This window comes from Nesoenas mayeri (genome assembly GCF_963082525.1).
Source record: "Nesoenas mayeri genome assembly, chromosome: 1".
Classification (NCBI taxonomy): domain Eukaryota; kingdom Metazoa; phylum Chordata; class Aves; order Columbiformes; family Columbidae; genus Nesoenas; species Nesoenas mayeri.
In genome coordinates, this window is record NC_137541.1 from 85,331,159 (window position 1) to 85,354,535 (window position 23,377).

Sequence of the window (23,377 nt, forward strand, 5' to 3'; positions counted from 1 at the left end):
GGTGTTTGTGACTCACATGCACTTCAGTGGGGTTTGTCACACACACACACAGTCCAATGGGGTTTGAGACACACATACTGTCCAATGAGGTTTGTTACACACACGCTGTCCAGGAGGGTTTGTGACACACACACTGTCTATGGGGGTTTGTGATATACTCGCTGTCCAATGGGGTTTGAGACAGAGACACTGTCACGGGGGTTTGTGACACACACACAGTCTTATGGGGTTTGAAACAGAGACACAGTCCAATGGTGTTTCTGAATCACACACTGTCCAATGGGGTTTGTGACACACACACTGTAAAATGGGGTTTGTTACACACCCACTGTCCAGTGGTGTTTGTTGACACACAGACTGTCCAGGGGGGTTGTGACACATGCTGTCTAACGGGGGTTTTGACACACACGCTGTCCAATGGTGTTTCTGAAACACACACTGTCCAAAAGTGTTTGTGACACACAAACAGTTAAATGGCGTTTGAGACACACAGTCTAATGGTTTTTGTCAGAAAGACACAGTCCATTGAGTTTGAGACACACACACTGTCTAGGGAGGTTTGCGACACACTCGCTGTCCAATGGGATTTGAGATAGAGACACTGTCCAGGGGAGTTCGTGACACACACATAGTCCTTTTCGGTTTGAGACAGACACACTTTCAAATGGGGTTTTTGACACACACACTGTCCAATTGGTTTTGTGTCACACACGTTCTCTAAACTGGTTTATGACAACCTCACTTTCCAATGGCTTTTGTGACACAGACACTGTCCAGGGGAGTCTGAGGCACAAACACTATCCAATGGGGTTTGTGACACACACAGAGTCCAATGGTGTTTGTGACACACACACTGTCCAATGGTGTTTCTGACACACACGCTGTCCAGAGGGGTTTGTGACACACACGTTGTCCAATGGGGTTTGTGACACACACTCTCCAATGAGGTTTGAGTCCCACACCCTGTCCAATGGGGTTTGAGACACACACGCCGTTCAAAGGGGTTTGTGACACACACACAGTCCAATGTTCTGTGTCACACACTCGCTCTCCACTCGAGTCTGTGACACACACGCTTTCCATTGTGGTTTGTGACACACACACAGTCCAACGGGGTTTGTGACACACACACATTCCAACGGAGTTTGTGACTGACATGCTGTCCAATGGGGAATGTGTCACACAGACGGTCCATGGCGGTTTGTGAGACACCCAGTGTCCAAGGGGTTTTGTGACACACAAAATGTTCAAGGGGAATTCTGACACACACCCTGTCCATGGGGGTTTTTGACACACACTGAAATTTGACTGTGTATGTGTCACAAACCCAATTGGACAGCGTGTGTATCGCTAAGCGGCTAAGTGCTCGGCAAGTAAGCTACCACGAGGCATGTCGTACGGAGAAAATACCAACAGATCCTCGGTCCACACATTGTTTCTGATACATGCTTGAACGCAATACGTTCCTGCACGCTGTGGCGTGAGAAATGCAGGACTGGGCAACGTCGTGCAACACGCGGAACGTTGAAAACAAACGGCGCAGCTGTGCACTCACTCCAGCTTAAGAACGAATGGAGCCCGCACCAAGGCACACGCATGTGGACAGACAGTGGTTTGTAGACACAAACGCTTTCACGCACACGGTCGTCCAAGTACAGGGACATATCTGCAGGTACCCTCCAAAAGAATATTCTCGTGCAGCCACGTATGCGTGTTGCAGTACCCCAACCATCAACGGACGTGTTTACCCTCAAGCACGTCGGTACGCTTCGCTTACGTCTTTCTGCCCATAGATGGGAGTGGGCGCACTTGCGGATGTGTGCATATGTGTGGCCAGGCGTTTGCTTACGCATCAGTTTGTGAAAAGGTAGGTGCTTTTCTCTAGCTGCGTTCGCGTGCACGAGGTGGTGGGTGCACATACCTGGGAGCATGTGGAAAGATTTCTGCTTGGTTTTCAGTGGGGAATCGTGTGTGTTCCCGTGGACAAACAGAAGGCGTAGCAACTAGGTTCCGGCGCAGAAAACGCAAGTTTTCCCATGCGCTCTCTTTCTCTCCCTATAGCGAGTCTTGTATAGAAACCGTTAAGCCTGCGATCCGCAAGTAAGCTGCCACGAAGCATGCCGTACGGAGAGAATACCAACAGATCCTCGGTCCACACATTGTTTCTGATACAGGCTTGAACGCAAATACGTTCGTGCTGCTGTGGCATGAAAGACGTCCGTCAGAATATGTGATTGCGCGCACCGGTGAAATTGCTTGGTTAATCCATTCAATCCTGGTGTGCGGGGTTTTGAGAACTGGCTCTGTGGAGTCGTCTGCGGAAATGCCGCTGTCGGAACACGCACACTCGGTTGTTTACCAAAATATAGGCAGACGCCTTTTACCACGTCGTTTAGCATGCAGAGGGGTACGTCTGTTCCGAAGAGACAACGGAAACGCGTGTGCACGCATAGAAGAAAAACCCGACCAGGTGCCTTTTTGTGTGAACATGAAACAGCCGTCTATACACTCGCAGACACGCGAACGTGCATCAATGCAGTCACACAGCCACCAGCTTTTGAGCACAGGCTCTGCTGCTTTTGGCACTCTTCAGGCACACTCCTGAAAGCCGCGCACGCTGCTGTTCATACGCTAAATGGCGTCTTCGGAAACATTTCTCCGGTCGATCTACAGCTCTGATTTCTTCTCGTGTTACTGAGAAATGTCAGCGCAGGGAATCCGTCTCTGTCGAGCACACGTCAATCCCTCTTCGGTTTTCCCCTCTAGACTCTGCCTTGATGATTTCCCTGGTCTCTCTTCACTGGAGCAGTCATGGCTGTGCTGTGTTACACACAGGCACAGCCAAAGCACACCAAGTGTCGAGAGGCACACTCCGCTGAGCTCAACACTAGCACAGATGCACATGTGCGACGAAATCAGCTCACATGCTTGTGGAGAGAAAGACATGGACCCACACGCGTGCAGAGCGACGGATAGATACAGCAGGCGCTAACGAGCACAGACTGACTTACACGCAGACTGTCCCCACACCAACAGGGACCGCTCTGCAAGTATCCTAGACGTTGATTATCGAATCAACCACACTGACCTGTGCCAAACTCCCAGACACTTACACGCAAGACACAATCTCTCTGACAAGCACACAAGTGTTTGCTCTCAGCTATAGATCAGGGACAATCCTGCGCAGTGCGCCCTGTTGCTCTTTCGCTTTAAGGCATGGTGTGTTTCGTTTCTCTTCTGGTGTCTCAATCTGACCCACAGTGGCAGCAGAGAATAATTTTATTTGACTGTGCGAATGTAAGTTTGTTTCACAATAATAGGGGTCAGTATTGTTTCAGTCTCTTTCTGTGGGGTAGCCTGTCCTTTTGGTAGTTCTAAAATACGGTTTGTGTTTCTCAGAAGAATGCCAAATAAAGTAGCTCCTTTGAGGATTCCTGGTTTAGCTTCATAGCTTTTAGCGAGCATGTTCATCAGCAGAAACATTGTGCTGCTTCAGACAGTGCATTTGTTTTGGGAAGATGTGATGCACCACTATCAGTGATTTCTTAAAATCACCTTTGATAATATTGATGTACCAAGGTACTGTTACTGATATATTTTCATTTCTTTCCACTTCCTCATCTCTGTCCTGCCTTATCTATGGTGTGGTATGGATTTGCTCAGGTTTCGGGGAGGCTTGGATGTCACTAGATGTCAAACGGGCACTGAGTCAGTGTATACAAATTTCCGAGGCAAGGAGATCATGTTTCATATGTCTACAAAGCTGCCCTTCACAGAGGGAGATTCCCAGCAGGTATTGGAAGGGGAACTAAGGAATTCAGTTGTGTGGCTAAGAGGGGAGGGGTATTCAATGTGGGGCTAGTTAGAGGGGCGAATGCCTAATTGCATAACAGTGGGAATTATAGCTGGAGTAATGGTAAAATTAATTGATGAGGGGTTTGGTTCAACAGATGGACTGAAGATGTTAAATAGACTGGTATTTAAGGGCCCATTGTACTGTTCTACTCTTTTTCACCTGCCTTCTCACTTTATTATTTTTCTGTCTCTAGCTTCAGCGGAAGCGTCACATTGGGAATGACATTGTAGCCATCATCTTCCAGGATGAAAGCACACCTTTTGTCCCTGATATGATTGCTTCTAATTTCCTACACGCTTATGTGGTAGTTCAGCTCACTCATGACACAACTGGGGACACTTTCTACAAGGTGAACAGAGCCAATAGATTCCTCTGTACTGATTTGCTGATATTGATCCTTGAAGTGGAAACCTGTTCTTGGGCTTTTGGAAGAGGTGCGGATTCAGCCAGCTGTCATCCTAACAGCTCTGCTTGCACTTTTAGCAAACTTGATCAATATGGAATATTAATGGTATTTATTTCTTTGGATCAATTTTCAGTGAAAGGCAATAATTAGATCTATTACCAGTAGACCTAGAAATCCAGTAGCTGCCACCATCTCTCCTTGCCCTTCACACACTCTCTGTTCTCTGACCAGGAGTCTCCAGTCTGCTATGCTGTTCTCTATTCTATAGGTTCACATAGGTCCTCCCTATTTAGTGTGGTTGCTGCTATTTAGCAATCTCTGTTCATGTTTGTTGAGTATTCAGATTTCATAAATACATTTTTATCTGGATGGGGCTAGGAGGTGAGGCTGACAAAGACCAAGATTCTGGAATGCAAGTGTTTTACTGCAGGACTGCTTAGTGCCTCTACCTAGCAAACAGAAAATGAAAGAGTAATTCAATCAATTTATTAAGAATCTACACATGGAACTAGAATATACTTGTATGTTTTTCAAAGGGGCTGATGAATTTCTGAAGCTTAAAGCTTGGGAATTGAAGCAGGACAAATTCAGATTTTTTGTTGTTGTTGTTGTTTACATCAAAGAGCACAAGGAAAAATTTATGCCATTTTGGGGGATGTATTGCTTGCATCATATAAGTCAGGTAAAACTCATTCACCTAACTGAAAGCTATGTCTGCATTGCTCATGCTGCAGAGCACAGCGCTGAGAGGTTGCCCTGCCGGAGACTGCAGCTCAGATGCAGCTGGTTGGCCTAATCTATGGAATTCAAACCAGCTACATCTGCTTCAGGGGATCCCAGAACAGGATTCCCATCTGTCAGGGAAGTGCTACCTGTTTGGGCCCTCCAGTTGAAAGAAGCTCTACTAGAAAACCAATTCCCTGTCTGCAGCTTTTGCACACAGCTCTTTCACTGTAACATGACTCTGTATGGATGCCTATGTAACTTTATGCTCAACTTTCAGTCATGCTGAGAGAGAAGAAAATATACAGAAGCTCAGGTTCTGTGATGTTTCTATTGTAGAAACATTTTTATCAAAGTGCTATGTCTCGTATTATGTAGAAATGTTGATTTGGTCCTTATGCCTTGGAAATCTACAAGAACACCGAGAATATAAAAATTTGGACAGGATACCCATCTCTTTTCCCACCAACAAGTGTGCTGGGAGTGGAGTAACCACCTTCTATTGTTCCTTGTGCTATGGGGAGCCTGGTATATATGATAGCTTCATATTGATCAGGGACATAGCACAAGGAACATTGATAGCTTCATGTTGATGAGGGGCATAGGGTCCTAGTTCTTGTCTTGCTTTCTGTTTTATAGGGCACAGAAATTTACTGGATTTCATTTAATGACATGAGAAAGAGCTGGGGAAGGTTACCGTTTGTCTTGTCTCTTCCTACTATTGTTTTCATCTTTCCCTGTCTGCAATGCCATTGTTTTGGTTACTGTAATAGGGTTGCCTGTATCATTTAATGAAATAGTCCCAGTCAGGACCCTAGAGCCAATGCAGGATTTTCTGTAAAGGCTTTTCAAAAGGGCGTTTAACTCATTCTGCCTTGAGAATATTCTAGTACTTAAGAGACTGAAGGAAAATTTTTTTCCATCCATTTTCCCATTTACTTAAGCTTTAGTGCCTTGTGGTTAAATTGGAATATTAATGGCATTTATTTATTTGAATCAATTTTTGCAATGAGAAAATTAAAATCATAGAATGTCCTGAGTTGGAAGGGACCCACAGGGATCATCGAGTCCATCTCCTCCTGTTCCTGCATATGACAACCCCACAGTTCACATTGTATGCCTGATGGCACTGTCTAGTCTTTTCTTGAATATTGACAGGCTGTGACACCTCCCTCGGGAGCCTGTTCCAATGCTCCACTACCCTCTGGGTGAAGAACCTTTTCCTCATGTCCAACCTGAACCTCCTCTGGCACATCTTCCTGCTATTCCCTTGGGTTCTGTCATTGGTCACCAGAGAGAAGAGATCAGTGCCTGCCCCTCCTTCTCCCCTTGTGAGGAAGCTGTAGAGCCTCCCCTCTGTTCTGTCCCAACAGATGGGATGAGGGATGAGTTAACTCTGAATGCGACACACGCCCTGACTCAACAGATGAGACCAGGTGTGAGTTAACTGTCGGTTAATTCTGTGCGGTTATGTGAAGTGAATGACAGACAATCACTCCAGGGGTCCAATTCAGTTACGAGTTTTACTAAAAGTATGTGTTGGAATACTAGTTACAGCAAATAGTGGCTTTGCAAAAATAGTTTATGATATCACAGAACTTATCAATACATTAACAGCAAGAGTCCTACTACGAGCCATGTATTGGCAACCATTAGTAGCTATAATATGGGACTTAGAAGAATCCAACAGCAGAGCTTAAGATAATGTTACTCTTATATGTTCAAAAGGAAGAGAGAGAGAAAAAGAGTGGTACAGAGGGAAGGAAAACTAAGGTGTAAGAGAGAGAGAAAGAGAGTAATATATCACCATTCACAGAAGGAGAGACAAAGAAATGGGGGTATAGAAAAAAGGAGAGACGGAAAGAGCAGAGAGAAAGGAAGAAAAAAACAGATGAGGGATCCAGTCACTCTTAGGGCTCCACAGCGTGGATGATGAGATGTGTGTATGCCCTCCGGTGTCCCGCAGCGAGGATGCTGGGGTTTGTAGTTTAGGAGGGCAGCATCCTCCGATGTCTAGTCTAGTTCCCGTGGTGAGGCTGGTGGGCTGAGGGTCCTCAGGGTGGTGGATTCCCTATCAGTGCTGTTTTAAGCGAGCTTTTTTTATAGCCCTCCGAGTAGAGAAGAGTCTGCGGGGGAAAGGGGTGATTGCGAAAGATCGACAAGTCTCGACAAATCCGGGGCCATGTTGAAGGGTCTGAGCTTTTCCCCTTTGTTTGCAGGACTGGGCAACGTCGTCCTTCACACTCCAGTGGGGTTTGAGACACACACACTGTCTAGGGGGTTTGTGAGACACATACTGTCCGACGCGTTTTGTGACACACAGGCTGTCCGGGGGGGTTGTGACACACACACGCTGTCCAATGGAGTTTGTGAAAATCATGCTTTCTAAAGGGGTGTGTGATACACACACAGTCCCATGGGGTTTGCGACACACAGGCTGTCTAGGTGGTTTGTTTCACGCTGTTTACTGGAGTTATTAACACACACACTGTCCAATGGGGTTTGTGACACACACACGCTGTCCAATGGAGTTTGTGACAAACACACAGTGTCCAAAGGGCTTTGTGACACACAAGCTGTCCAGGGGGTTTGTGACACACAGACGTTTTCCAAAGATGTTTGTGACACACATATTGTCCAATGCGCTTTTGACCTGCACACAGTCCAGGCGGGATTTTGACAATCACAGGGCCAATGGGTTTTGTGACACACACAAAGTCCAAATGGGTTTGAGATACACAAACTGTCTAGGGTGTTTGAGACACACACACTGTCCATGGAGGTTTGTAACACACACGCTGTCCAATAGGGTTTATGACACACACACTGTCCAATGGGCTTTTTGACACTGTCCAGGGGGGTTTGCGACAAACACACTGTCCAATGGGGTATGTGACACACACACACTGCAATGGGGTTTGAGACACAAACACTATCTAGGGGGTTTGTGACACACACACACTGTCCAATAGGCTTTTGACACACACACTGTCCAGGGGGGTTTTTGACAAACACGCTGTCCCATGGGGTTTGTGACACACACAGAGTCCAATAGGGTTTGCGACAGACACACTGTCCAATGGGGTTTGTGACACACAGTCCAGTGGGGTTTGAGGCACACATGCTGTCTATGGGGATTTTGACACATATGCTGTCCAATGGGGTTGGTGACACACACACTGTCTAGGATGTTTGTGACACCCACACTATCCATGGGGTTTTGTGACACACAAACTGCCCAATGGGATTGTGACACACACACACACTGTCCAATGGGGTTTGTGACACACATTGTCAAAAGGGTTTTCTGACACACACATTCTCCAGGGGTGTTTGTGCCACACACGATTTCCAATGGGGTTTATGACACACACACTGTGCAATGAGGTTTGTGACAAGCACACTGTCCAATGGGGTTTCTGAAACACACACACTGTCCAAAGGAGTTTGTGACACACAAACTGTCCAATGGGGTTTGTTACACACACATAATCCAAAGGGGTTTGTGAGACATAGGCTGTCCATGGGGGTTCGTAACACACACACTGTCCAATGGGGTATGTGACTCACACACACTCCAGTGGGGTTTGAGACACACACACTGTCCATTCGGGTTTGTGACACACACGCTCTCCTATGGGGTTTGTGACACACACACTGTCCAATGGGTTTTTGTACACACAAACTGTCCAGGGGGGGTTGTGACACATATGCTGTCCAATGGGATTAGAGACACTCATGCTGTCTAAAAGGGTTTGTGACACACACACAGTCCAATGGGGTTTTCGACAGACACAATGTCCAATGGGGTTTGTGACACACATGCTGTCCAATGGGGTCTGTGACACACACACTGTCGAATGGGGTTTGTGAGACAAACATGCTATCCAATTGGGTTTGTGACACACACATGCTGTCCTATTGTGTTTATGACACACACACTGTTCAATAGATTTTGTGACACACACAATGTCCGTGGAGGTTTGTGACTCACACTCTGTGCAATCGGGTTTGTGACACACACACAGTCTAATGGTGTTTGTGACACACACACTTTCCAATGGTGTGCGTGACACACACACACTGTCCAAAGGGGTTTGTGACACACATGTTGTCAAATAGGTTTTGTGAGACACACACTCTCCGGGCTGGTTTGTGACACACACGATTTCCAATGGGGTTTGTGACACACACACTGTCCAAAGGGTTTTGTGACACACACAGAGTCCAATGGGGTTTGCGACAGACACACGATGTCTATGGGGTTTTTGACACAGACGCTGTTTAATGGGGTTTGTGACACAAACACTGTGGAATGGGGTTTGTGAAACACACATGAAGTCTAACTGGGTTTGTGACACACGAAACTGTCCAATGGGATTTGTGACACACACATGCTGTCCTATTGGGTTTGTGACACACACACTGTCCAATGGTGTTTGTGACACACACTCTGTCCAAAGGGTTTTGTGACACAAAAGTTGTCAAATGGGCTTTGTAACACACAAACTCTCCAGTGGGTTTTGTAATACACACGATTTCCAATGGGATTTATGACACACACTCTGTCCAATGAGGTTTGTGACAAACACACTGTCCAATGGGTTTGTGACACGCACATGCTGTCCTATTGGGTTTGTGACACAAACACACTGTCCAATAGGGTTTGTAACACACACACTGTCCAATGGAATTAGTGACACACACACTGTCCAAAGGGGTTTGTGAAACACACATTGTCAAATGGGGTTGTGACACACACACACTGTCCAAAGGAGTTTGTGACACAGGCGCTGTCCAATGGGGTTTGTAACAAGCACACTGTCCAGAAGGGTTTGTGACACACACACTATCCAGTGGTGTTTGTGACACACACACTGTCCAATGGGATCTGTGAAACACACGTTTTCCAAAGGGGTTTGTGACACACATACTGTCCAATGCGCTTTTGACACACACACTGTCCAGGGGAGGTGTAACAAACACAGTGTCCAATGGGGTTTGTGACACATACACTGCCTAACGGCTTTTGTGACATACACACTGTCCGGGGGGGGTTGTGACACAATACTTCCCAATGGGGTTTGTGACACACATATGCTGTCCTACTGGGTTTGTGACACACACACTCTCCAATGGGGTTTGTGACACACAGTCCACTGGGGTTTGAGACACAAAGGCTGTCTATGGGATTTTTGACACACACGCTGTTCAATGGGGTTTGCGACTGTCCTGGTTTTGTTAAAAACAAGTTTCTCTTTCAGTGAATTTTGCCTGTCAGCTAAAGCCTTCATATTAACTGCATTTTCCTGGAGAACCAGACACATGTTTTGGTAAAACCTAGCAATGGAATGCAAACTTATTGATAAGCATGGATGGACATCTCGCGAGAGGGGCGACGAGGAACAACTGACCAACTGTGTATAACATTCCATTCACGTGAATACTTCATATAAAATGGGAGATCACAAGGATCTCGGCCCTTCTTTTCCCTTTTCCCTATGGCCGACATTAGGAGAGGACCTTGCTAGTCGTCCCTGCGAACTGAGGCCTAGTGACAGACTGAATCCAGCTCTGGTTGGCTGTGGAGTCTAATCCAGGACTTTGGGTGCTGGCTCTGCAGTTGCTGAGACTTTCAAGATTGGTTTTGTATATTTTGTATTATTTTCTCTATTCTTATTAGTAGCATTAGTAAAACATCTTTAATTTTTTTAACTCTCTTCTCTCTGTCCTTCTTTTTCTCTCCCGATCACCTGTCCTGAGTGGAAGGGGGGAGAGGGAGGGGCAAAAGGGGGGAGTCGGGGGGGAAGAGGGGGTTAACAATACATCTGCCAGGGTTTTATTGTCACCCCGCAATCTTAACCCTCGACAGATAATTGGCGCCCAGCGTGGGGCAAGAGAAAGGGGTAAATTTGGAGATTTTTTGGCTTTTCTACGGCTCTGACGTGCCTTTCAATTTTCTTGGCACGGTGCCAACTCATAGAGTTGTGATACTCGCGCGCCTGTTTGCTTCGGATATTATTTAGTGCTATTAAGGCAAAGTGAATTCCACTGATTTAAAGATGTTATGGCTCAAGTTGTATCAGTTATTTTCTGCATTGTGCTCACTGATTCCATATCTGTGTTGGGCTTTCTTTTTAAATCGAAGTATTCATTATATAACAACAAGGAACTGGACAATGCTCATGATGATACTGTGTGGTTTGTCACTGGTTTATTTCATTATACTGCAGCCGCTAATGAATTTCTACTCGCTTCTGCTTTACCTTGAAAAGCCTCCAGGAGAGATTAAAGAGCCGTACGGGTCTGTGTTTGCTAATTGGTCAAGCGAACCTTTAGAAAGGCTGACTAACAATACTTTCGTTTTTTCGCTAGGACAGTTCGCAAATGTTTTAGAGAATTTCGAATACCCTTGGAGTTTTGATAGAACTGTGATGGTGTTATCTGGTTTGCTGAATGTGTGTCAGTTTGTGCTTCTGTTAAGAGAAATGGCGTTCAACAGGAGGTTTGCGTCTCTTTGTTGTCCTGAGATTTGCGGTGCGTCTTCGGAAGCTTCGGCAAAAAGCACTCCGAGCCGCTCGAGAAAGAGCAAAACAGTGAAAGCTGCCGTTGCAGCTGCTGCCCCCGCCACGGCGCCTTCGCAGGCTGAAGGTACAGCTCCTACACAGAGTTCTTCTGCCAAGGTCACTTCTGATAACACTAAGTCTGCAGCCTTAAAGGCAGCCCCCCCTTCTTCACACACTGGGCACTGTTGCTGCTGTAACCATAGCGATCACTGTGACAGTCATTCAGACTCTGGAAATGAATCAAATGATGGTAAACCCATATCAGCATCAGTTGCTGGTTGTAAGAAAGTCACTAGAAAGACCACCCGTGCAGCAGATGATGGCACAGGGCCAACATCAACTCAAGGGGCACCATCAGGACAGGGAGGAGATGAAGTGACCACCATTCGGTCCTTTTCTCCAGGTGAGCTGAGAGATCTGCGAAAAGACTTTAGTCGTCGTGAAGGCGAGAATATTTTAACCTGGCTGCTCCGATGCTGGGACAATGGGGCAGATACAATTGAACTGGAAGGTGGTGAAGCCAGGCAGCTGGGATCTCTGTCAAGAGATTCCACCATTGATAGGGCAATTTCAAGAGAGTCTAATGCCACTACTCTCTGGACCCGACTCCTGGCAGCTATGAAAGTAAGATTTCCCTACAAGGAAGACTGTATATCCAGGTTAGGGAAATGGAATACTATGGAGAAAGGTATTCAGTTCCTGAGAGAATTAGCTGTGCGAGAGATCATCTATTTTGGACCAAACAGCCAAGAGGGAACAGACCCAGATAGAATCAATTGTTCACGACCTCTGTGGCGCAGATTGGTACAAAGTGCATCACCTGCATATGCTAAGTCATTGGCAGGAATGCTCTGGTCATCTAGAGTTGGACAAGATATTACTGAAGTGATTGAGCAGCTCCGTGAATTTGAGGACAGCCTTGCTGGTTCTCTACGGGGTTGTGTCTCTGCTGTGGAGAAACTGTGTGAAAAATCTGATGACCGGTTTGAAAAGCTATTGCAAGAAATCAAAGAACTCAGAGAGGACACATACCATTCACGACCTGCACAAACCTATGTTTCAGCTGTTAGGAAAAGGCGTTTCCAATCTCGAGAGAGAGGACAGAGGCAGCCCACAAAAAGAGGTTCACTGTGGTTCTTCCTACATGAGCAGGGAGAAAACATGAATAAGTGGCATGGGAGGCCTACCTCAGAGCTTCAAGAACGAGTACGTGAGATCAAAGGAAAAACTCCTAGGAAGGTGGCTGCTCCAGTTTACAAAAGGAGCAGAAGAGATTCTGATGCTCTTGAAGGAACCTCTAATTCACACCCAGAGACTGTGCAAAACAGAAATTAGAGGTGCCCTGCCTCCAACCAGGTGGAGGAAAGGGATAACAGAGTTTATTGGACTGTACAAATACGATGGCCTGGTACAACACACCCCCAGGAGTACAAAGCTTTAGTGGACACTGGTGCACAGTGCACAATAATTCCTTCTAATTATAAAGGAACGCAATCCATCAATATTGTTGGAGTGACTGGGGGATCCCAGGAACTGACTGTTGTAGAGGCTGAAATGAGCCTAACTGGAAAAAACTGGGAAAAGCATCCCATTGTGACTGGTCCAGATGCTCCATGCATCCTTGGCATAGACTACCTCAAGAGAGGGTATTTTAAGGACCCAAAAGGGTATAGGTGGGCATTTGGTATAGCAGCTGTGGACACTGAGAAAATTGAACAGCTGTCTGATTTGCCTGGTCTTTCAGATGATCCTTCTGTTGTAGGACTGCTGATGGTTGACGATCAGCAGGTGCCAACTGCTAGCACGACAGTGCATCGCCGGCAATATCGCACCAATCGAGACTCTTTGATTCCTATCCAGAAGTTGATCCGTCAATTGGAAAGCCAGGGTGTGATCAGTAAGACTCGCTCACCTTTTAACAGCCCAATCTGGCCAGTGCGTAAGTCTAGTGATGAGTGGAGACTAACTGTGGACTATCGTGGCCTGAATGAAGTTACGCCACCACTGAGTGCTGCTGTGCCTGACATGCTAGAACTGCAATTTGAACTGGAGTCAAAGGCAGCTAAGTGGTATGCTACAATTGACATTGCTAATGCATTTTTCTCTATTCCTGTAGCAGCAGAGTGCAGGCCGCAGTTTGCTTTCACCTGGAGAGGCATCCAGTACACGTGGAATCGCTTGCCCCAGGGGTGGAAACACAGTCCTACCATCTGCCATGGACTGATCCAGACCACGCTGCAGCAAGGTAAAGCTCCAGAACACTTGCAGTATATTGATGACATCATCGTATGGGGCGACACAGCAAAAGAAGTCTTCAAGAAAGGTGAGAGAATAATTCAGATTCTTTTGGATGCTGGTTTTGCCATAAAACGAAGCAAGGTCAAGGGACCTGCACGAGAGATCCAGTTTTTAGGAATAAAATGGCAAGATGGCCGTCGCCAGATCCCAATGGATGTGATCAACAAAATTGCTGCAATGTCTCCACCTACTAATAAAAAGGAGACACAGACTTTCTTGGGCATTGTAGGTTTTTGGAGAATGCATATTCCTGACTACAGCCAGATTGTGAGCCCTCTCTATCGAGTGACTCGTAAAAAGAACCAATTTGAGTGGGGCCCTGAACAACGACAAGCCTTTGAACAAATTAAGCGTGAGATAACTCATGCGGTGGCCCTTGGACCAGTTCGGACTGGACTAGATGTTAAAAACGTGCTCTACACTGCAGCCGGAGATAATGGACTTACCTGGAGCCTTTGGCAGAAAGCACCAGGAGAAACCCGAGGTCGACCCTTAGGTTTTTGGAGTCGAGGATACAAAGGATCTGAGGCCAACTATACTCCAACTGAAAAAGAGATACTAGCAGCATACGAAGGAGTTCGAGCTGCTTCAGAAGTGATCGGTACTGAAGCACAGCTCCTCCTAGCACCTCGACTGCCGGTGCTGAGCTGGATGTTCAAAGGGACGGTTCCCTCTCCACATCATGCGACCGAAGTTACGTGGAGTAAATGGATTGCATTGATCACACAACGAGCTCGAATTGGAAGTTCCAATCGCCCAGGGATCTTAGAAGTGATTACAGATTGGCCAGAAAGCAAAGACTTTGGGATGTCTCCAGATGAGGAGGAAGTAAAACGTGCTGAAGAAGCACCACCGTATAATACTCTTTCAGAGACTGATAAGCAGTATGCACTGTTCACAGATGGATCCTGTCGTCTTGTAGGAAAACATCGAAGGTGGAAAGCTGCTGTGTGGAGTCCCACACAACAAGTTACAGAAGCCACTGAAGGACAAGGTGAATCTAGTCAGTTTGCAGAAGTGAAAGCCATCCAGCTGGCTTTGGACATTGCTGAACGAGAAAAGTGGCCAATACTTTATCTCTATACTGACTCATGGATGGTAGCAAATGCCTTGTGGTGGTGGCTACAGCAATGGAAGAAAAGCAACTGGCAGCGCAGAGGTAAACCCATTTGGGCTGCCACACTGTGGCAAGACATTGCTGCTCGACTAGAGAGTCTGCCTGTGAAAGTTCGTCATGTAGATGCTCATGTGCCTAAAAGTCGAGCCACCGAGGAACATCTAAACAACCAACAAGCGGATCAAGCTGCTAAAATTAAAGTAGCTGAGGTGGACTTGGACTGGCAACATAAAGGTGAACTTTTCCTAGCTCGGTGGGCCCATGATGCTTCAGGGCATCAAGGTAGAGATGCAACATATAAATGGGCTCGCGATCGAGGGGTGGATCTAACTATGGACACTATTTCACAGGTTATTCATGAATGTGAAACTTGTGCCGAAATCAAACAAGCGAAACGGTTAAAGCCTGTATGGTATGGGGGGCGATGGTTAAAGTATAAGTATGGAGAAGCTTGGCAGATCGATTATATTACACTTCCACAAACACGTCAAGGTAAGCGTTATGTACTTACAATGGTGGAAGCAACCACTGGATGGTTGGAAACATATGCTGTACCTCATGCTACAGCCCGAAATACTATCTTGGGCCTTGAAAAGCAAGTCCTTTGGCGACATGGTACGCCAGAAAGAATTGAATCAGACAATGGTACTCATTTCAAAAACAGTATTATAGACAATTGGACAAAAGAACATGGTATTGAGTGGGTATATCATATTCCATATCATGCACCAGCCTCTGGGAAAATTGAAAGGTACAATGGTTTGCTAAAAACTACACTAAAGGCACTTGGTGGTGGAACCTTTAAAAACTGGGATTCACATTTAGCAAAAGCCACTTGGTTGGTCAACACCAGGGGATCAACCAATCGAGCCGGGCCTGCCCAATCAGAAATTCTACGGACTGTAGAAGGAGATAAAGTCCCTGTAGTACACATGAAAAATATGTTAGGAAAGGCAGTCTGGGTTACTCCTGCCTCAGGCAAAGGCAAGCCCATTCGTGGGATTGTTTTTGCCCAGGGACCTGGCAGCACCTGGTGGGTGATGCTTAAGGATGGAGAAGTTCGGTGTGTACCTCAAGGGGATTTGAGCTTAGGTGAAAATATTCAATACTGAACTGCATGATGTGAATTGTCGTACTAACAGTATTTAATAAGTGTCTTTCAGATCAAGACAGGGATGATGAAACTAGAGCTAGCTTCTTCGAGTGGCGCCTGACAACTTCTTCGAAGTTGATGTCTTTAACCCACAAACAGTGGTCATGAAATGCACTTGTACCATTTTTCCTGCCCTGGGAGACTGTTGTGACAAAATGAACTTAATGAACTTTTTAAAGGATGGTCCACTGATTAAGATTAATTACTCCTGGGTATATATGTACATATGTATATATATATATATAGTAGTAGTGATTCATTAGATTGTATTGATAGATTGTATTGATAAGATCTAAGCATTCAGTGAATGGCATATTATAAGGGGTGGAATGTCCTGGTTTTGTTAAAAACAAGTTTCTCTTTCAGTGAATTTTGCCTGTCAGCTAAAGCCTTCATATTAACTGCATTTTCCTGGAGAACCAGACACATGTTTTGGTAAAACCTAGCAATGGAATGCAAACTTATTGATAAGCATGGATGGACATCTCGCGAGAGGGGCGACGAGGAACAACTGACCAACTGTGTATAACATTCCATTCACGTGAATACTTCATATAAAATGGGAGATCACAAGGATCTCGGCCCTTCTTTTCCCTTTTCCCTATGGCCGACATTAGGAGAGGACCTTGCTAGTCGTCCCTGCGAACTGAGGCCTAGTGACAGACTGAATCCAGCTCTGGTTGGCTGTGGAGTCTAATCCAGGACTTTGGGTGCTGGCTCTGCAGTTGCTGAGACTTTCAAGATTGGTTTTGTATATTTTGTATTATTTTCTCTATTCTTATTAGTAGCATTAGTAAAACATCTTTAATTTTTTTAACTCTCTTCTCTCTGTCCTTCTTTTTCTCTCCCGATCACCTGTCCTGAGTGGAAGGGGGGAGAGGGAGGGGCAAAAGGGGGGAGTCGAGGGGGAAGAGGGGGTTAACAATACATCTGCCAGGGTTTTATTGTCACCCCGCAATCTTAACCCTCGACAGCGACACAAACACTGTGGAATGGGGTTTGTGAAACACATGAAGTCCAATTGGTTGTGTGAAACACAAAACTTCCCAATGGGATTTGTGACACACATATGCTGTCCTACTGGGTTTGTGACACACACACTGTCCAGTGGGGTTTGTAACACACACACACACTGTCCAATGGAATTAGTGACACACACGCTGTCCAATGGGGGTTTGTGGTAAACACACAGTCCAATGCGGTTTGTGACACACACGTTGTCAAATGAGTTTGGTGACACACACAATGTCAAGGTGGTTTGTGACACACACACTGTCCAATGGGGTTTCAGACACACACATGGTCCAAATGGGTTTCAGATACACACACTGTATAGGGGGTTTGTGACACACACTCTGTCCAATGAGGTTTGTGACATGCACACTCTCCAATGGGGTTTGTGACACACAAACTGTTCAATGCTGTTTGTGACACACATGCTGTCGTATCGGGTTTGTGACATACACGCTGTCCAATGGGGTTTGTGACACACACTGTCCAATAAGGTTTGTGACACACATGCTGTCAGTGGGGTGTTGACACACACAGTGTTCAGGGAGGTTTTTTAAAAACACAGTGGGGTTTGTGACACACACACAGTCCAAACGGGTTTGAAACACACACACTGTCTAGGGGGTTTGTCACACACACGCTGTCAAATGGTGTTGGTGACACACACTGTGTACAGGGGGGTTTGTGACACACACGATGTCCAATAGGGTTTGAGACACACTCTCTGTCTAAAAGGTTTTGTGACACAAAGCCTGTCCAGGGTCGTTTCTGGCACACACGCTGTCCAGGGGTGTTTGTCACACACACAGTGTCCAGTCAGGTTTGTGACACACACGCTGTTCATTGGGGCTTGTTCCAGACTCAGGGTCCAATGGTTTTTGTGACACACACACTGTTTAATGGTGGTTGTGACACACGCACTATCCAAAGGGGCTTGTTATCCACAAAAACTGTCGAAGGGGGTTTATAAAATACACACTGTCCATGGGGGTTTATGAAATACACACTGTCCATGGGGGTTCATATGTTTGAGATACACACACTGCTTTTGGGGTATGTGACACACATGCTGGCCAAAGGGTTTTGTAATACACATGCTGTGGAATAGGGTTTGTGACACACATGTTGTCCAAAGGGTTTTGTGACACACACACTGTCCAATGCGCTTTTGAGACTCACACTGTCCAGGGGGTGTTGTGACAAACACAGTGTCCAATGGAGTATGTGTAACACGCACAGTCCAAATGGGTTTGAGATACACACACTGTCCAACGGGGGTTTGTGACACACACGCTGTCCAATGGGCTTTGTGACACACACATTCTCTAATTGGGTTTGCGACGCACATGCAGTCCAAAGGGGTTTGTGACACACACACTGTCCATGGGGGTTTGTGACATACACACTGTCAAATAAGGTTTATGACACACACACTGTCCAATGTGGTATGTGACACACACACACTCCAGTGGGGTTTTAGACACACACACTTCCTAGGGGGTTTGTGACACACACACTGTCCAATGGGGTTTGTGACACACAGAGTCGAATGGTGTTCGTGACACGCTTACTGTCCACCGTGGTTTGTGACACACATGCTGTCCAATGGGGTTTGTCACTCACATGTTCTCCAGTGGGGTTTGTGACACACACGATGTCCAAAGGGGTTTGCGACACACACACTGTCCAATCGGGTTTGTGAAAAACAAGCTGTTCAATGTGGTTTGTGACTACACACGCTGTTTAATGGGGTTTGTTACACACACGGTGTCCAATGGAGTTTGTGCAATACACAAAGTCCAATGGTGCTTGTGACACACACACTGTGAAATGGTGTTTGTTACAGACACACTGTCCAATGGGGTTTGTGACACACACAATGTCCAATGTGGTTTGAGAAACACACACTGTCCATGGGGTCTGTGACACATACACTGTCAAATAGGGTTTATGACACACACTGTCCAGGGGGGTTTGTGACAAACAGACTGTCCAATGGGTTATGTGACACACACACTCCAATGGGGTTTGAGACACACACTGTGTCTAGGGGGTTTGTGACACACACACTGTCCAATGGGCTTTGTGACACACACGCTGTCAAGGGGGGGTTGTGACACATACACTGTCCAATGGGGTTTGTGACACACACGTTGTCCAATGGGGTTTGTGACACACGCACTGTCCATGGAGGTTTTTGACACACACGCTGTCCAATGGGGTTTGTGACACAAACACTGTCTAATGCGGTTTGTGAAACACACACTAAGTCCAATTGGGTTTGTGACACACAAAACTGTCCAATGGGGTTTTTGACACACACATGCTGTCCTATTGGGATTGTGACACACACGTGCTGTCCTATTGGGTTAGTGACACACACGCTGTCCAGGGGCGTTTGTGAGACAGACACTGTCCAATTGGGTTTGTGACACACACATTCTCCAATGGGGTTTGTGAAACACACGCTGTCAAATAGGGTGTATGACTCACACAGTGTCCAATGGGTTTTTGACACACACGGTGTCCAGGGGGATTTGTGACACACACGCTGTCCAATGGTGTATTTGACACAGACACACTCCAATGGGGTTTGTGACACACACACTGTCCATGGGGGTTTGTGACATACACACTGTCAAATAAGGTTTATCACACACACACTGTCCAGGGGCGTTTGTGACAAACACACTGTCCAATGGGGTATGTGACACACGCACACTCCAGTGGGGTTTTAGACACACACACTTCCTAGGGGGTTTGTGACACACACACTGTCCAATGGGGTTTGTGACACACACACTGTCCAGGGGGGGTTGTGACACATACGCTGTCCAGTGATGTTTGTGACACTCATGCTGTCTAATGGGGTTTGTGACACACACACAGTCCAATGGAGTTTGCGACAGACAGACAGTCCAATGGTGTTTGTGACACGCTCACTGTCCACCGTGGTTTGTGACACACACGTTGTCCAATGGAGTTTGTGACACACACACACTGCCCAGGGGGGTTTGTTAAACACAGGGTGTCCAGTGGGGTTTCTGACACACCCGCTCTCCACTCGGGTTTGTGACACACAAGCTGTTCAAAGGGGATTATGAGACACACGCTGTCCAATGGGGTTTGTTACTCACATGCTTTCCAGTGGGGTTTGTGACACACACGCTGTCCAAAGGGGTTTGCGACACACACACCGTCCAATTGGGTTTGTGACAAACAAGCTGTTCAATGGCGTTTGTGACTACACACGCTGTCTAATGGGGTTTGTTACACACACGGTGTCCAATGGAGTTTGTGCAATACACAAAGTCCAATGGTGCTTGTGACACACTCACTGTCAAATGGTGTTTGTTACAGACCCACTGTCCAGTGGGATTTGTGACACACACAATGTCCAATGGGGTTTGAGACACACATGCTCTGCAATGGGGTTTTTGACAAACACACTGTCATTGAGGGTTTGTGACACATACACTGTCCAATAAGGTTTGTGACACACACGCTGTCCAGGGGAGTTTTTGACAAACACAGTGTCCAATGGGGTTTGTGACACACCCACAGTCTAAATTGGTTTGAGAAATACACACTGTCTATGGGGTTTGTGACATACACGCTGTCCAAAGGGGTTTGTGACACACACACTCTCCAATGGGGTTTGTGACTGACAAACTGTTCAATGATGTTTGTGACACACACATTGTCCAGGGAGAGTTTTGACACACACAGTCCAGGGGGCTTTGTGACACACACACTGTCCAATGGGGTTTGTGATGCACATGCACTGTCCAACGGAGTAGAGTGGACACACACGTTGTCTAATGGGGTTTCTGACACACCAAATGTCCAATGAGGTTTGTGACAAACACACTGTCCAAATGGATTTGTGACACACGCACTGTCCAATAGGGTCTGTGACACACACAGTCTGTCTAGTGGTGTTTGTGACATACTCACTGTCCACCTGGGTTAGTAACACACACGTTGTCCAATGGGATTTGTGACACACACACTGCCCAGGGTGGTTTATGATATACACGCTGTCCAGGGGCGTTTGTGATACACATGCTATCCAACATGTGTGTCACAAACTACTTTGGATAGTGTGTGTGTCACAAACACCATTGGACAGAGTGTGTGTCACAAATACCCCTGTACAGTGTGTGTCTCACGAACCCCTTTGAACAGCTTTTTCAGATCCCACTATCAGGGAGTGCGAAAGGGAGATTGACTGGTGGAGTAACATCCTGACTTGCCAGTCGGAAAGGTCCCAGGGAGGTACCCCCCAAAAGGAGATGGACCTCCTGTCCTCTCGGACAGAGGCAGAAGTCCTGAGTCGGCCCCACCCTTGTTGCTGTCAGGCAGAGGTAGGGGACCTAAAAGACGACGAGGGTTGGAAGCGTGTTCCGGTTCGGCGTCACGGGCAGCCCTCCTCCCTGCCTGCTTTGTCTCCCCAGGTGCCCCTCCGTAATAGGTTTGAGGCCCTGGATCTTGAAGAAGAGGTAGGTGAGGAGGCGGTGCCATGCCTGCCTACAAGATCACATAGGAAGAGGTGGTTGACTCCACAACTTAAGACTGCCTCTGATAAGAAAGAAAGAAGGGTGATAGTAATAGGAAATTCCCTTCTGAAAGGAACAAAGGGCCCAGTATGCAGAGTTGATCCTCATCTTAGGGAAGTTTGTAGTCTACCTGGAGCCCGGATCAAGGATATCACTAGAAAGCTCCCCAAACTGGCGCACCCGACAGACTACTACCCGCTGCTGGTCTTCCAGACAGATGAGGAGGAAGCTGCTTCGTGTAGTCTGAGGGGAATGAAGAATGATTTCAAGGTCTTGGGAAGGATGGTGAAAGACTCAGGGGCTCAAGTGATCTTCTCTTCACTCCTTCCATCTTCAAGTGACGACGTGGGATGGAATAGGAAAATTCATTCTCTAAATGGTTGGCTCCAAGAGTGGTGCTATAGGCAGGGGTTTGGATTTTTTGATAATGGTTGGTTCTATAAGACACCAATCCGGACAGTGTCACGTGGGAAAGGTTTATCTCGTAGCGGCAGAAGAATGCTGGGGCAGGAATTAGCTGGGCTCATTTGGAGAGCTTTAAAACTAGGCTGGAAGGGGGATGGGGTTGTAGCTGGGCTTGTCCCAGTGGGGCAGCATTCTAAAACTGATGAGGGCCGGGTGGCCTCCTATGCCCCTAGGGAGAAATGGGTGTGCTCCACTCGCTCCCTGAAATGCCTCTACACCAATGCGCGCAGCATGGCGAATAAACAGGAGGAGTTAGAATCCTATGTCCGGTCGGGAGATTATGATCTGGTGGCAATTACAGAAACATGGTGGGACAGTTCACATGACTGGAATGTGGTCATGGATGGCTATGCCCTTTTCAGAAAAGACAGGCCAGCCAGGCGTGGTGGTGGAGTTGCTCTCTATGTGAGAGAGCAACTACAATGTACTAAATTCTGCCCAGGAGTGGAGGATGAGCGAGTTGAGAGTGTATGGGTCAGGATCAAGGGGCAGGCTGGCAGGGGTGACACTGTTGTGGGTGTCTATTACAGGCCACCAGATCAGGCTGAGGAAGTTGATGAGGCCTTCTATGGGCAGCTGAGAGTGGCCTCACAGTCACAGGCCCTGGTTGTTTTGGGTGATTTTAACTTCCCTGATGTTTGCTGGAAGGACCATTCAGCCAGCCAGCCACAGTTCAGAAGGTTCCTCCAGTGCATTGATGATAACTTCCTCATGTAGATGGTGGAGGAGCCGACTAGGAAAGGTGCACTGCTGGATCTCATCCTCACTAACAAGGAGGGTCTGGTCGAAGCAGTAAAGGTTGGGGGCTGCCTGGGTTGCAGTGACCACAAGATGGTGGAGTTCAGCATCTTGTGTGGCAGGAACAGAATAGCAAGTAGAATTGCAACCCTGGACTTTAGCAGGGCTAACTTTGGCCTTTTCAAGCAATTGCTGGGGGAAATCCCATGGGCAAGACTGCTTGAAGAAAAAGGGGCCCAAGAGAGCTGGATTGCATTCAGAGATTGCTTCTTCCACGCTCGGGATCAGAGCATCCCCACACGTAGGAGGTCAAGGAAGGGTGCCAGGAGGCCTGCATGGTTGAATAGGGAATCTGTTGGGTATGCTCAAGCAGAAGAGGAGAGTTTACAGGTCATGGAAGCAGGGGCTGGCCACTTGGGAAGAATATAAGGCTGCTGTTAGAGGATGTAGGAAGGCAGCTAGGATAGCCAAGGCCTCCTTAGAAT

The 23,377-nt window shown here is 46.8% G+C and overlaps 1 protein-coding gene across 1 annotated transcript in view; it reads left to right on the plus strand.

Moving 5' to 3' along the window:
• Window positions 1–3,649: 3,649 nt before the first annotated feature.
• Window positions 3,650–23,377, plus strand: part of LOC308042135 (rap1 GTPase-activating protein 1-like) — a gene marked incomplete at both ends in the record, with an annotated part of 189,226 nt that continues 169,498 nt past the window's right edge. Inside the window, 2 exons of the mRNA XM_080347247.1 lie at window positions 3,650–3,793; window positions 4,050–4,205. Of these exons, the coding sequence (XP_080203373.1) occupies window positions 3,650–3,793; window positions 4,050–4,205 (300 nt within the window). The remainder of the gene's footprint in view (window positions 3,794–4,049; window positions 4,206–23,377) is intronic.